Raw genomic sequence first — 16,282 nt, 5'->3', positions numbered from 1 at the left:
CGCAACAAATAAACCAAAACACAACAAACACGGGCTGCTGGCCGCAGACGTTGTGGCACCCACGCATTGGCCGCCAAGTGGCAACCACTAAGGCACACTCGCATGCACAAATGCACAGATACACACACACATACACACACAGCACAGCACACTCCACACAACGCACCGCACAACATGTCGAATATGAACGTATATACAAGTATGTAAGTACTGCTTGCCCCCACTTACCTAGTACGAGGCGGGCGTTGCATGCGGTTAATTCAAGATTCCGCTGCCAAGAAGGCAATGGGAGAAACGTGCCTACATGCCTTGGTCAAAGCAATTGTGGACTCCTGTACACACTCAACAGCGACTTGTGGACACACACACACACACACATACGCTTAAAGCATAGTCAGGCCATTTCCAGGCTCGTCAGAAACTATCTATCTAACGATCTTTGTGGCACAAAACACTGTTATTTATAACTTTTGATAATACATTCGCCCATGATCTGACACTATATTTATTAAGTTATTTATTCAATTAATATAGTAAAATTAAATTCAACACTTTCGTAACAAAAAATGTATTTTATCAAATTAATTATTTATTATGAAAGAGTAACATTTATTTTTTATTATTTCCTAGTGCGTCAAGAAAAATTCTTATAAATTACTGCACTCGTCACAAAAACGTACAACTTTTATTGAAAACAAATTTAAGACGATTTGATTAACGTACTTAATCTATTTTATAACATTAAGGTTCAATTTAATATATTAATTCGAACAATTGGATTGTTAGTTACTTATTATTTAAAAGAAATTTAAATTGAATTCTTTAATTGAAACTACCGCAACATTGTGGTAGTTTATTCCACATCCATTCCATGTAGTGTAAGTCTCTGACCCATTGGGGGAAAATTTGAGATCGGAGATACACTGAAAAGTAGAGAATCGCTGACCCGGTTGGTGCAGGTTTCGTAGCTAGTCTGGTAAGCTATGCCCATATCCTGTGCATACATCGGCCGTCTTCTTTTCTCATATGTATGTACTACAAGTATATGTCAGTCCAAAGGCGTACGCAGCCAATTTATTGTAAAACTGTATTCCAATTTATTAAGATATTCATATATATAAATTTTGATGTGTCAAATTAAATTATACATTTCCTTGAGTTTTTAGAAAAATCACCATTTTTTTCGGCAATTAACTGCCTGTGTAAGCTTATCATACATTATGTATGTAATAATATTGAAAACCACGTATATGTATATACTAATAAGACTGTTATATTTGAATTATCTTATTTTATTACAATTTAAACGATATTCAGTCATTGTAGATCGGAGCCATCTTTGGACTTTCCCCAGATTGCTAAACGACCCAATACAACAATCTGGTGACGCTCTAAGTCTACTAATTTAAGTTCTTGTTTTTTGTGTGATTGTTACGTCAGCTTGAGTATTTTTACAGTTTTACAATTTGTATTAAATTTTGCGTTAAAAATAGATGCAAAAACCTTATAAATGTTGGGACTCTTTTTTGGCAATGAGACTTCAAAGAAAATAGCCGCTTACCATGCCACTTCGCTTTAGAAGAGATCGTGAGTCCATCAAAGATGACGAACTTAGTGGCAGGCCGTCTTCATCAAAAACTGAATAAATTGAATGAAAAATGTATCAATAACCGCAAATTAACCATCAGAGAGCTGGCAAAGAACTTGAACATTACTTTTGGATCTGTTTAGGGCATTGGAGTTATTGATTTGGGTTTGCCACAATCTAACTTTTGATGAATGAATTTGTATTTTGCATTTTCTGAGTATATTCACAATATATGCTTTTGTATCGTCGAATGAAACATATTTAAATTTCATAAAAAGTAGCATTATTTTGTTTCGAAAATCCTTGGGAAATGAAGGATATTACAGAATCAAGGGTCTAATTTTTTGTTTGTGCACTATTCTTGGCATAGTTATTTCAAGTGATACGTTATTTGCTAATTCGGAGGCTATTTTAAAAATATCATTGAAGACTTGAATTATAATTTTATATCTTTGTACATATATTTCGGATGTTTATGCCTATGACAATTATTGATCAGTTTTTATAGCTTTATGAGCTTTTATTTGAAATGAGTTATTTTATTTGCACTTTGTGGTCACAGTTGGACGACCGCCACAATTTTTCTAGGTTTCTCAAATAATTTTACAGTCATAAAACAACAATATATTAAAAGAGGTGTATATGCAACTTTTTACATCTTTAGATTATCTATGTAAGTATATGTGTATTTGATTTATGTTCAGGGTATATTGCTCATAGCCCAAAATATTAAAGAAAAGGCACTGAATACGGCGGACTTAGGTACTTACTGAGCCCTTGTGAAAATAAGTAATTAGTTTCCAACCGAGTCAATTTAAATAACTTTCGGCTCTAATAATAGAAGCCAGTTTTTTATCCCTCTTTCCCAAAAAACACATATTGGGTAAATAGTGGAATGAAGAATTTTAATTTCATGCCCTCTTTTCTTGCACACTTCTATGTTGTCTTATGGTTGAGGCACTAAGGACATTATTAAGCACACGGTAATTAAGTTTTCACAAAATGTTTTTTGGGGCTTTGGGTGGACAAGAGCCCAGCCCAAGACTTCAGGTTACCGGGCAAGTCCTAGGCAAATGCTTGGAGAACTTTGCTGAATGTTGTTGCAAATTTGTTAACTGTCATTTGTGGTCGAGAACATGCAACAGACAAAGCAATACAATGCGAAACATGGAGGTGGAGGCAACTGTTGGGATGCCAGCACTTACTGTTTGTGTTTAGAAGTAATTTATTTTGTATGTTAGTTCTTGACCACAAATTGCAACAATGTGCGCAAATTAAACAGCAACATCAACATTTGCAAGGCTACTACACTTTAAGTGCAGCAACAACAACAACATCAAAGAGAAAAAAATCAAAATAAAATATTATATAGCATATTTCATGGCGTTTACAGGGCAACGCACACACACACACAATCACACAATGTTGTTGATGATGATGAATGTCAGACGCATAAAAGAAGTAATTTTGTGTGAAAACGCCATCAGCCACCCAACGCCCCACTTGGAGGCGTGGCCCGAAGCAGTTACAACTGTTAATGACATTTACGAATGTTTGTGAGGGACGCGATGTCGGAGTCGGGTCGATTCGCCAGTTCTCTCAACCGTAACCGTCGCTACACATAATGCCAAAATAATGACCCTGGCTGGGCTTCCCAACCGGTGCGGCTCCTTTCCATTGCCAGACGACATGCCATAGAAAAATGACGCGGAAACTGTCAAAAACTCCGAGCTACGGCTACGGTTACATTTGTGGCTCGCTATACAAATGACCACCCTCGTGGCTGCCAGCAACACGCCTTTCCTCTACCCCACGAAAAAATTACATAATAATGGCGTCAACATTAGCAAATTGTTCCTTGGTACCTTTCTTTTCAACGGGCAGACAGAATTTAAACACATTTTCCCTGGATTTTCCTTGCCGATCCAAAGGCTCGTTCCTTCATTTTATTTATAACGATCATGCAAAGAAATAGCGATTGCAATAAAGAAACCACACATAAGTTCAATAAAATTAGTATATAGTATAGTACATCGCTTAAATTGGAAATGTGTTCAATGTTTTGGGATAGGGAAAATGTTATTCAATAACTGGAATGCGTATCTGAAGCATTTTACTTGTTTTATCGAACAGTGCCTGAGCACGCTCTTGGTGCAAGCGATAATTGAGAAACTTGTCGAAAACTATTCCATACTTTAAAGACTCGACCAAAATCCGATCCTCGCCAATATCCACGCTCAGTTCTTGTGAAGATATGCAGTTTGGCAAATACAGTTCAGCATAAATTTCTTCTGCGACATCATCCTTAACTCTAGCACGAAGCTTATATTCAAAATTCTTGGAATTAACCTTAGGAATGGCTCTTTTTAATTTAACTGAGTTATCTGCACGAACATCTTCGCTCTTTTTTGAAAGGTTTTCCAACTCCTGTTCATCAATCTCCTGCACCAACAATTGTTTTTGCCCTCCACATCCGTCCGTATGTCCGTATTTTTCACTGTCATCATCGTTTCGCACACGGTGCGAGACGAGCGTGTCAATAAATTTGCGATTATTAAGTATGATAATCCTTTCCATTGATATTTGTATGTTGTATTTCTCACTTAGTGCCTCGGAAACGAGGTTCAAAAAGAAATTGTTGAAAAATTGCGATCTCTTGATTTTTTTCAAAAAGCCTGGGTTTATGGCTATGTCGCAAACTTCGACGGTGTTGCCGGAACGATCCTTGGTATTTCGTGGCTCCGACAGGCTCATCGGCACACGCCAGTCCGGTGTTGGCGATTGCAATATTTCAATAAGCTCGATTTCGGTCACATCTCTTGGAGATGGCACCTCGGGAGCTTGGCAAACGTTCATGAAGAATTTCTCATTGGTATTCACTTTGAAGCTTTTGACACAGAACCCCGGCTTGGGTTGTACTATCAAGGGCTCCCGAGGTGTCACGTTTCCAGATGACCCGGCGCCGTTGAGCAACTGACTTATGTTCTCCTCGAGTTCATTACGCACAAAACAGAGGTCCTGCGCGTCACTTCCTTTGAGAAATTTCGACGGGCCAGACATTGTTATTAATATCCAAAAATCTTTTAAGGTATTACAATTTCTTTAATTCAAATTTTTGTGACGAAAAACCAAAGAGATTTCAATGTTATACAAGTATATTCTTATTTGACAGAATATTCTGGGCAATATTGGCAGACCTTACAAAATATATAAGTACAAGTATATTCTAGATCAGCATGACAAGACGAGCTGAGCCAACCTTGTAGGACTTTCTGTCCGACTGATGCTGTTGAAGTTTCTTTTATTTTTTTGATTTTCCCCCCACTTTCCTGATAATAGGATTTTTCCGTAGCATCGTCAGTATATGTACGTTATTTTTATATTTTTAAACTTATATAGTAACTAATTTAAAAATTTCTTTATAATTTTAATAATGAGTCGATCCTTCCTTGTTGAGAATGATCTCATAGATACAATTTGTTCAAAAATTGCAACTCGCACGTACCATAATAGAAGATAGCTCCCCCCAGCATTACACCGCCAAGGCGATCCAACTGATGCTTCTCCATTCGAAGATCATGGAAATAATAGAATTTGATTTAATAGTATTTCCCTTCGAGCATCGTTAAGGTTTTTTTTTCAATCTTTTCAAATGTGGCGCATTCCTTATCACCCTTTCAACAGTAGGTGCTTCTCTGAAAATAACTCTTTTATCAGCATCGGCTATCACTTTATTACCGCATTTATTATTTTTACCATATCCTGACTTTTTAAGTAAGAAATTGTATACAGTGTTGTTCCCAGACAAACTTCCATCACTGAGTTATATGCGCACATAGCAGAAGCAAAACCAGGAAGAAGAGCGAACTTGTTGCTGCAGTTTGGGAGTGTTGTACTGGAGAGAATTTGTTTCGCTAATAACTTTTCTTAGAATTGACCGAATTGGATAATATTTTAAACAGCAGTAGATAACTATATATAAATTATGTGTAAAAAATGTTTGGTCTAGGTAGCATTTGAAATGTGGGCAGTATTAACGAAATTCTGTAGCGGGGGAAGGGGGAAAATTCAAAAAAATAAAATAAACTCGTCCTTTCTCGGACCTAGGAGAATCTGAATACCAAATTTGGTTATTCTAGCTTTTATAGTTTCTGAGATCCTTGCGTTCATCCAGACAGACAGACGGACGGACATGTCTAGAACAATTTCTCTCGTCATGCTGATTCAGAATATACTTGTATATACTTTATGGGGTCGGAGATGCTTCCTTTCGCATGTTACATACTTTGCACAAACCTAATATACCCTTTTTACCGTACGGGTACAGGGTATAAAAATCATATAACGGTATATTGATATCACATGTTCTCTTTATAGGTGACAGTGCATACAAAGATGAGAAAAATAGAAAACAAAAAAGTAGCTTAAAGGTAACAACAACAAAATCAGAAGCAATTATATTCGGCTGATGTAGGTGTGCTAACCTGATGACGCGCAGTGTACTATATGTACAGAGTAGAGATGGGCACGGGCCGACTATTTTCGGCCCGACACGACACGGCCACGAAATTAACTTTTAGAAACACGCACGCAGAGCTGACAGGGATATTGAGTATATGCCTTGATAATTGCCTTAGCATTTTAAATTTTGTTGCTTTTTTCCAGAATGTTAGCACACAAATTCCTGGATCAACAACACTACTTATATAAACATCTATTTCAATATCCATTCTTGACCTATCCAATTTAATTTTTTTTTTTTTGAATTATTAGTGTCCAAAAATTTAGAAAAGTCGTGTTGACTATTGGGTGCTTCGTTTTCTGATTCAAGTGTTAAATCGTTATTTAAGCTATCATTTATTTCAGCTAGCATCGATTTTAGTGTTCTTTCGTGTTTCCTCGTGCGTGTTTTGTCGTGCCTTTTTGGCTCAACACGAACACGCACGGCCACGCACGAAATCGGAATTTACAACACGAACACGCGGGCCCACGCGTGGCACGAAGTGCCACGACAAAAAACACGGCCCGTGCCCAACTCTAGTACTGAGTACTCTGAATTATGTTTTTACACGGTAGATTGGTTCCAGAAAAAGTCGTGAATACCTCCATTTTGTTTTTACACGGTTTGAAAATTAAAAATTTTATATATGGTTACACGACTATATTCCATTTAGCACGGTACATTTTCCATATGGGGAATGTCTTTTTTACACGATTTTGTTTTTACATGACTTTTTTAGGAACCAATCCACCGTGTAAAAACAGAATTAGGTGTAATGTCTTAAAGAAATTTTCCGATGGAATCAAGCTGCTCTCTAGTGCTTAACATGACCCTCTCTCAACAATAAAATGGGAATAGTCATTAGAAATGAAAGACAACACTGTTTAATAGATCAAATATTTATTTAAAACTTTGCCTAATTGCAGCGACCTTATAGCTACTGTAATTCTTTTGTTGCCTCCTGCTGCTGCACCTTTTGATTCTCTTGTGGTTGTGCTTCTCCTTTACCATCGTTTAGTGTCTGTAAACCTCTGTTTGGATTATTGTGCGCCTGCCACCAATCGCTGACATATGAACGCAAACTGGACAGTGCCAACACGCCATGCGTATCCAACTGTTGTTCGTTGGCTAACCAGCGGCAATATTCTTCCCGCTTAGAGGCACCTGCTCCTCCAAAACTGCGCACATATCGAACTCCTGATATTTGCTCGGGCCAGTGCCTGGCGGCGCAGTCAATCAGTAAATCGAGCTGCTTCTCAGACAGAGCCATATACTGTCCACTGACCGCCGACGTCTTCTGGAGCACATTCAACAGTCTTGCTAGTGCAGCCACCGATATGCGCGCCGAGAGCAGCGGCAAGAAACTCAGCATCACACGGTGCAACCGAATCTGCAAATTTGAATAGTCGAGCAGCTCTGTTCGGTTGGCGGCCATCGAAAACCACAGATTGCATGCAATGGTAATGAGACCCTCGATAATGTCGAAATGATAAAACTCAGTTTCACGGATGACACCCGCCAACCAGGCGAGGATACCTACATGCTCCAGCATGATCTTGACGGCACCGGGTATTTTGGCACAAGTCGATAACAGGGACAATATTAGTAGATTCACTTCCAGCCCTGATAAGTTGCAGCTAAAATAACTAAGCAGAACCTTGAACGTGTTGGTAGACACAAGCAGGAAGAGATCGCCACTGCATTTAATGCCGGAACGGAGCAGGTCCACAATCCACTCGCGATACTGCTGGTGCTCCACCTCTTGCGAGTAAAAGAAAACATTGAATTCCGGTATCGTCTGGAAGTTGAAACTCTCCTTCAGCTGCAGATACATCATTAACCGTTTGTACAGTAAGTGAGTGGGGTCCGTGCTCAGATTAAACGTGCGTGCAATGAAGAGGGCGGGTATAAGAGGTACACGGGGCGTGCCTCCATGTGTGCGTCTCTGCGCCAACCAGGATTCACGAAGATCGTTCAACCCCGCCTGTATATTGTCGTAAGCCTGTGTCCACAAGGGTTTTTCAAAGAATTTGGCCTGCTCGAAATGTACCCGATAACGTTGCTGACAACAGGCAGCTGCCAATCGCATGTCCTTGTCTAAAGAAGACAGCGCACAGAAGCTCAGCGCCAGCAATCCGTTCTGTACAGGCCAAAGTGACCGCACCACAGAGTCCGGAGCAAAACAGTGCACCATTAGCGGCACAATAAATGCGGGATCATAACAACTCTCAAAAACATCCGAACGTTTGGGGCATAGCCGACGCACCGACTGCTCAAACTCTAGCTGTCCCTGCTCCACTTGGTGTTCCAGCGTATTGTTGCCAAACCGCAACGCTTTCTTTTGTGGATGCACAAACTCCACTTCGGGCAACTGCTCGCTGGAATGCAGTGCCCGCCACACCGGATAGTTTTCTATGGTATATTTGCATTGTTGGGGAACAATCAAGGACATAACTTGGGCCACCGCTGTTTCCTGCTTCTGCAGTTTGGAACGCTCATCTTCTGTGGCTCTTAAAGCATAAAAAGCCTCGGCGCTTTCGCCCCAAATGAAAGGGCGGTATGCTGCCAGGCCCACATCGTACCGTTCGTAATGCTCCAGCAGTGCCAGGGTAAAGCGATCCGCATGGGTCAGACGCGCCTGATATGCTCCTAGCAGTATGGGTATATGCGCAGACTGTAAAGCCTGTGGCGCCTTACGTGCCAGCGTCTCGAGCAACTGCAGCACATGTGTTTTCACTGCAGTCGGGGTGCTGGCATAGTCCAGTAGATGATCTAGGCAACAAGAATGCGTGCACACCATTTCATAAAGCAAAGCTGGCGTGCTTGTGTTTTCTTGTTGCTCCCGACTTTCGCTAAAGTCCTCGTAAAGATGTTCACACAAATAGGCCAACAGCTTGAGCAGCAATCCATTTGTAATGTCTCTGGCTTCGTCAGCAGCCTGCTCCTCCTTCGCTAGAGCCATTTTCAAACAGCTCTTGCAAAAGTTAACCCATTGAGGCGAATTCAACAAGCGACTCCAGTCCAGCGCTTGTTGCATCTCTTCGCTGCGCATTTGCTGCCACCATTCATAGCAATTGTAAGCTAACTGCTCCAGTTTTTCCAGCTGCACCATCTGCTTCTTCAAGTCCAGAGACAGCATTTGCACCTGTATACTGATATAGTTCACAAATATTGCAGACTGTTGCTTCACATTTTTGGCAGACGCTTCAAATGCTTGTTTATAAATCTCGTGTAGCACCCGCATTTGATACAATTCCACAGCATCAAATTTCAGCTGCTTGTTACAATAATCCACACACTCTGATTTTGGCATGCAATTAGCAATGAGAGCGGCACTGGCCTCAGCATTCTCGCGATAAATAAGTGCAGCCTTTTGAGGCTTTTCTATGGATTTAAGCAGGCCAGATTTGTATACTTGATAGCAGCGTTGCAGCAAGTTCGTCTCCAGAGTATATTTACAACTAAACGCCACATCTAACAAAGGATATATCAACTCTTTTTGCTCCACATGTTCCAACAGTAAAGTGCTGAATTTTGGAGCCAAATTTTCATTTCGCTGCAGCAGCAAAGAAGCCAAGCGTACGGCCGATTTGCTCAACTTTCGCGCCGCACCAAAGAAGCATCCAAAAAATTCTGCATCGCAGTCTGCAATATGATGATGATAGTGCAGAAGAAAGTCGCATAGTGCCACCTCCAATTGTTCAAGCTGCTGCTCACCAACTAGTCCAGATAGTTCTCCACAATAGTCCGCATAATAGAGACGCAACTTGGTCATGATTTCGCGACAATCAACAGGCTGCTGCAGTGCAGCCAAACGCTTCAGTAAGTGCAGCAACAGTTCGTAGTAATGTGTTGCCTTCGCATGAACAAAATAGTCGGCCGATTGCAGCTTTGACGTCAGCAGCGCCAACATTTGCATACATTCTTCGGCATTGAGTTCAAATACCTTAACCAACTCCACACATTCGAGCAGCTGTATGGCTTCTTCGCCAACTTCTTTCCTGGTGCTCAGTGCTATATCCAATGCATTAACTACTTTCAAGCGATAGTTTCCGGTATATGAGGCAAAGTTGGGCAGCGTGCGGCAGTGTTCCGTTAGTAGGCGCAAAAAATGAACATAGTGCAGCAGTTGGTCATTGTTTTCGCTACTGAAGAGCTTAGTTAGCTGCATTTGACTGAGACGCACTCCATATATGTAGTGTAACAAACGTTGCACATGCGTTTGTTGCTCCTCCTCATTCTCATGCGTTTCTGGCTTATTCAGATCCAATTGAGCGGCAATTTGCAGTAATCGCTTCATGTATAATGCGGCCTGTTCGGATATCTTAAAGCTCAGTTGTTGTTTCGCCATAAGTTGGGCTACATGGAACAGCAACACCTGGACATACAACATAATGCGTGATGTATTTTCCAAGCTATGATGCAGATGCACAATCTCTCCATTTTCAAGCTTCAATTTAAACTGCAAACTATTATTTTTTGCTGGTTTAAATAAACTCTCAAATTTCGGCGATTCCGCAGAGAAAAGTGCCTCCTGCAAATTCGCCATCAGGGGCCACTGTTTGACCACGCTTGCATCCAGCATTTCCGGTTGCGATTGCGCACTCTCCAATTGTAACCAGCTCTGCATGTAATTGTTATGGATTTGCAAGTGCTGTGAATAGAGTTGCTGCACTTGCTCCGGTTTTGTATGGTAGTGGTAGAGCAATACAAACACCAACTCGAAGTAGGCATCGTAGGGTGGCTCAATTGACACACCCTGCAGTATCAAGGGCATCAGCTTGCTCAGCGTTAATGTCTCAACATAGGCCTGCACCGTTTGTCCCTCTTCGATTTGTTTAAAAAGTTGCTCCAAATTTTCCACATTGCTAGCGGTTTCACGCACTATTATCTCAGGTAGCTCCACCACACTAAAATCTAGCTGCAACGAAATAAAAATTAACATTTGAACTTCCTCTCTGTAAATTGTAGTGGCAAATTTTAAATCCTTCCAGTTCTACGATTTCTTCCGATTCACCACAATTCTCGCATATGTCGCAATAACTCACCCGAAAAACATTCAACAATATGGAAAGCACATTGTCCACTATTTCTGAATCGAAGCCATGCAATGCCTCCAGCCACAGATCGATTTCATAGCGACAGGAATCGAATATGCCAGTATTGTAAAAGAGGCGATGTAGTACATTACCAGCCTCAGCACTAAGCTCTGAGTCCTGGAGGAGATAGGCGCGCACAAAGGAGCGCAAAACCTTCTCAAAAAGTTGTTCCTGTGGCTGAAGCGTTCCTGGAAACAACAGTAAGATCGTCTTAATGGACTTTATTTCCAATTTCATTTTCGACACTATGTCCAGCTGCTTCGATAGTGGCTGCGTATCGTTCTTAACTTGCATTTCCTTGGTGACCCCTTTTTTCAGATCATCAAAATCAAGTTCGTAAAGAGGACGAAGTACATCCAAATAGTCCAAAATTTTACTCGTTCGATTGACAAATGCGCGATTCTCCTTGCACATAAGCAGCACCAAGTCCAAAGTTACAGACAAATGTTCCAGCACATTGACGGACTCCACCAGCTGATCATTTATGGAGATAGAGAGAGAGAAAAGTATGCTTTCCACAGTGGGGAAGTTAACGAGCACATGATTTAACAGTTCGAATTTGAAACGACGCAGCGAGTTGATTGCGTGCTTGGATTTTTCACGCCGTGCAATCGCACTTATATAATTGCTGTATTGGGTCATCATGGCAAGCAGTAATCGATTGACTGCTATGCGCACACAATAGTCTTTGTGCCTTAATATTTGTTGACTGACCGTTATGAGTAAAGCCTCAATAGGCAAGCAAACTTCCTTGATCCAGTAGCTCAAGTCCGTCAATGTCATTTTTTGCATGGCCGGCGCAATGGCCTCTGGAGGCACAGACTGAATGATTTTTGTGAGCAATTCGGCCGCATGTGTTAAGTTACTCATTGTAGCATTGGTGGGACTTAGTAGGCTCGCATAGTTGCGTACAGTATGGCGTGCCAGTTCTGGACAAGCGCGTAACGTCTCCGTTATCAACTCAATCTTTCGCCAATTTTCATAAGGACGGTGAAGTGTGCCGATCATTTTTCCTGCAAAAGAAATAGTTTATGAAGAAGTTTAATGCACAATACCACTACAAACTAAAAGGTTTGGGATTGCATTCGGCCTTTCCAATTTAACAAATAAATAAAGCTTAAATAAAGCTGCATTTTATATGACATTACAAATGCCTAAAAACTTTAAATGCAGTACAAAAAGTTCTGGAGTTTAAACAAAAAACAGGCGATATGATATGAAATAATTATTAAAATTACCTTTTGAATAACTCGTCTACTTAAAACGAAAGCTACTATAAATTTTGTAACAATACCATTGGCTTACCTTGTAGGGAATTGTGCTTTTGGCGGTAGTGTGTCACAGCATCAAAGGCGATGCCGTGCTTACGAGAAGTAAATAGCATCAGGAGAAGTGAGTGTGTGGCCGTAGCCACAGCTTCCCGTTCTTCGGGAGCAGCCAACTGCATTAGCTCAGAATTGTTTATGCGTTTGCCACTGAAGTGCGAAATAAGGGCCTTTGGGCCAAGCCAGTCGTAGAGACGCCGTAAATGCTTGCAGCATTCAGCATCGAATACAAGAATTTTCTTCGTCTTGGAAATTTCTGGGCACTCGAGCACGTATTGTCGCAAGGCATTGAGCACCACACACACTGTCACATGATCGTCGTAAAGTAAACCACCGGCTAGCAATGTGATCAGGTGTCCCTTGTCCAGTATATTTCGTATTAGCAGCGTGTTTCCGTCGACAAGAAAAGCCAGTACAAAGTGTATGTAGGCTTTGCGCACCGTGTCCTCCTCGTTACAATCTGAACGCGAATGAGAGAGCAAATGCGTCCCTGTTTTGGTGTTGGAGAGTGTATCGTAGGAGCTAAGCACTTGCCGACCAAGTTGGGGTTCTACACACACAATGGCCGTCAACAGTTTAAGTGCATTGCGGCGATGTTTCGGGTTGGCCGACTGCAACAGCTGCTCTACGACGGCACCATGGGCCTTTAAAAAGTACCGACAACCATGTGCCGCAGACTCCATGTGACTCTTTTGATTGACCAGTATCTCCATCACAACGCGCTGCAGTGCTTCACACAGATAGCTTAGGTGAAGCACATTGCTTTTATCGATGCGTTCGAAAGCCTCTGCAAGTTCCAACGGTTTTCCACGCTTCTCAATGTACTTGGCCACAATTTTTGGACGCGTGTCACACATATACAAAAAATGACGAAGTTCTGTGTAAAGAATTTTCGTTAATACCTATGCCTTTATATCTATATCTATACACCCACCGGTAATAAAGTTTTTGGTCCGTAGCCGGCTGCGAAAGTGCATCATTTTGAAGTCATTTGGAAAACGCACTTTCGGCTCTTCCTCATAGCCAGTACCCGAGTCAAGGTTTTCATGAAGATAGCCATTTTCAGTTAATTCCATGGCCTCAAAAGAACCTTCATTTTTCTGCCCATGCTTGCGTTTTGACTTTTTGGTGGGCGTTTGTAATTCCACCTGTTGACCACCGTCAACATTTTTAGCTGCTTCTACACTTGTGGCAGCTTTGGCTTTTTTTGACTTTTTCTTTGGAGAGTGATTTGTATCCACTTCATCGACATCAGCCAGCCCACTATCGGCCTGTTCCTGTTCGGCTTCTCCCAGCTCAGCCTTTTCCTTTTTTGGCGTGTGGAACTGCTTCATCTGTTTTTTGGGCACTGCCCCTTCACCATCATCTATACCATCGGCGGTCTCATGTTTTCTCTTGCGCCTATTCGCTTGTATGGCCATCTTACAAATTAAATTTCTATATTTCACATATATTTAGTTATATATATTCTTATGCAGAATTTAAGAAAGGAAAATCGTTTACTCCAGTTGCACGTGTGCGTGCTTCTTCTTATCAAAACGCTGTGTCGGCAGAGTTGCCACATCGTTGAGTCGGCTTTTCTAAATTTGCATCAGCAGCCCTCGTTCTCTTATTGCCTTTATGTATGTATGTATGTTTGAATTCATTTTGCAGCTATGACGGAAAATCCGAGTTTAAGTGCTGAAAAAATGGAAAAAGAACAAACAAACACTGCCGAAGAACCCACAGGTGTGTCTGAAGATTCCACTGTTGAAGCTATGCAAGAGCAGCTCTCGAAGTCAATAAATCTTGGTGAAGTGGGCCATGGCGAAAACAACATTAGCATGACAGATGAAAAGCCGGCGGGAAAAGCAGGAAAAAATAAATGCAGTCCTAAAGCTCGTCGCACCGTAGCTGGCACTGACACCAGCATTGAACCAGATATCAGAAAACTGAAGCAACGACGCATAAATGTAGCTGGTGCACCCAAAATGCCATTAAATGGATATGTGCGCTTCATGAACGACCGCCGAGAGATGCTGCGACGGGATTACCCTAACCGTACTGCCCTGGAGCACACCAAGATGATTGGCGAGGAATGGCAAGCGTTGCCCGATGAGCGCAAGGCTCCGTATCTGGATGCAGCAGCCAAGGATAGAGCCAAGTAAGCGTAAGAATACTTTAGTAGATTTTGTATTCAACTTTTATATTTCTAGATATCACGAGGAATTGAATAAATTTTTAAAAGAGCATCCCGATATCTGGAACAGTGAACTGGCCAAAATCAATAAGTCCAATAACTCTGCGACAGTGGACCAAAAGATTGGTGGAAACAAAGAAAAGTCCAACAACAACATTAGCACCAACAACAGCGGCGCTGGTACTAGCAAAAAACAAGGCCCTAAGTGTGCGGAGGTCAAGCGTCAATCTGGTACTAATTCAAACCCGGATGACCTGTCGGTTTTGCAGACCCTCCCGCCATCCGCAGCCCACACCCCGGCAGTTACCCGCCCTTACACAGCAACAGAAATACCCATCTTTACAAACGAATTCCTTGATCACAACCGAAATGTTGAAATTGAGCTACGCACCCTGCGCAAAACCAAAACCGATTTGGAGCAGCAAAATGATGTTCTCGGACAGCATGTGGAAAACACAAAGGCCGGAAGCGCGAAAATTACGGGCGAAGTGGCCGAATTGCAGGAAGAAACCAAAATCCTAAAAGCCTACAACAAGGCGTTGCGTCAAAAGTTAATACTCGCACTGCGCGGCGTTGGCCTGCCCGCGCTCAGTATCAATGGGCCAACAGAAGATAACCTTGATAGGTATATGCAGCACCTGGCAGACTTGACCACTACAGCTACGGGTCAGAATGATCCCACATTTCAACTAGCGCGAGATTTGCTACTCAATGTAGATTTTACTGATCTTCAAAAGTCGTGAGCCCTGCAACAAACAGTATTGAATCGATAAGAGTTTATCAGCAAAGTTCAACTATTAGCAATATAAAATTAATTGGAAAATAATATGCATCTACATTATGTATATTCTTCTTTTAATAAATTCTTTACAACTTGGAAATAATTTACGTATGTATATGTTCCTCCTCGGAGGCGTTGCCCCCGCTGGCAATACTATCACGACTGCGTGACGACAAGCTTCCAGCGCTACGATAGGAACGTATCCGAGGAGTGCGCGCCGGCATTATCCGACTAGCCGCAAGCTCGGTTCCCATCTGAGCCTTACGACGCTGCAACATCTTGCGCACAAAATAGACCGCGCCCAGTAGCATTGGAATCAACATGAAAGGATGACAGGCAATGCGCAGCACCAGAAAAAAACAGAACATCATAAAGTTTATAAGCAGCTCTGTAAAATAACAACCGCGTTCTGCATTTAAAATGACTAACTATATACATATAAGACCTTACGTTCAATGTGCCACAATGTGGAGAAGGTTGTGTAAATCGCCGTTGACACGGCCTGTAGCATCGCGTAAATCATTTTAGTGTTGTTTTTTTTTTGAGACTAAATATACGCTACGAACCAAATGACTTGGAAAATTTTTGAAAATTGGTCTTTACTGACTTCAATGACCCAGTTTACTATGCTATAACAAATTTATAATAAATTCAACTGTAACTTGGACATTTTTAATATACTAAATAAAATACGAATTCATGCTGAAATAATACTTACATATCCCTGGCTTGAACTCTGTAAAGCTTCAGGTGAAGAAACTTATTGCATTAGTTAGTTATTTGAACAGCCCCATCTCTTCCAATAGATT

The 16,282-nt window shown here is 41.4% G+C and overlaps 4 protein-coding genes across 4 annotated transcripts; 1 reads left to right on the top strand and 3 right to left on the bottom strand.

Moving 5' to 3' along the window:
- Positions 1–3,495: 3,495 nt before the first annotated feature.
- Positions 3,496–4,692, bottom strand: LOC115624828 (PIH1 domain-containing protein 1-like). Its single transcript, XM_030519674.1, has one exon. It carries the CDS (start codon positions 4,646–4,648, stop codon positions 3,668–3,670), a length of 981 nt encoding a protein of 326 aa, XP_030375534.1. The 5' UTR covers positions 4,649–4,692; the 3' UTR covers positions 3,496–3,667.
- Positions 4,693–6,988: 2,296 nt separating this feature from the next.
- LOC115624576 lies at positions 6,989–14,051 on the bottom strand. The gene is made up of 4 exons (XM_030519310.1): positions 13,448–14,051; positions 12,494–13,390; positions 11,138–12,201; positions 6,989–11,010 (listed from the first exon to the last, which is right to left on the bottom strand). Exons 1-4 carry the CDS (start codon positions 13,932–13,934, stop codon positions 7,027–7,029), a joined length of 6,432 nt encoding a protein of 2,143 aa, XP_030375170.1. The 5' UTR covers positions 13,935–14,051; the 3' UTR covers positions 6,989–7,026.
- A 134-nt stretch (positions 14,052–14,185) lies between these two features.
- Positions 14,186–15,819, top strand: LOC115624730 (high mobility group protein 20A). Its single transcript, XM_030519556.1, has 2 exons — positions 14,186–14,656; positions 14,709–15,819. The coding sequence occupies exons 1-2, from the start codon at positions 14,202–14,204 to the stop codon at positions 15,433–15,435; spliced, it is 1,182 nt and encodes a 393-aa protein (XP_030375416.1). The 5' UTR covers positions 14,186–14,201; the 3' UTR covers positions 15,436–15,819.
- On the bottom strand, positions 15,578–16,085 carry LOC115624882. The gene is made up of 2 exons (XM_030519728.1): positions 15,924–16,085; positions 15,578–15,861 (listed from the first exon to the last, which is right to left on the bottom strand). The coding sequence occupies exons 1-2, from the start codon at positions 15,994–15,996 to the stop codon at positions 15,578–15,580; spliced, it is 357 nt and encodes a 118-aa protein (XP_030375588.1). The 5' UTR covers positions 15,997–16,085.
- Positions 16,086–16,282: the final 197 nt, after the last annotated feature.

Source organism: Scaptodrosophila lebanonensis, unplaced genomic scaffold (genome assembly GCF_003285725.1).
Source record: "Scaptodrosophila lebanonensis strain 11010-0011.00,11010-0021.00 unplaced genomic scaffold, SlebRS2 tig00000061-arrow-pilon, whole genome shotgun sequence".
NCBI lineage: Eukaryota > Metazoa > Arthropoda > Insecta > Diptera > Drosophilidae > Scaptodrosophila > Scaptodrosophila lebanonensis.
The sequence above is the reverse complement of the archived record's forward strand: the minus strand, read 5'-3'. Positions and strand labels throughout refer to the sequence as shown.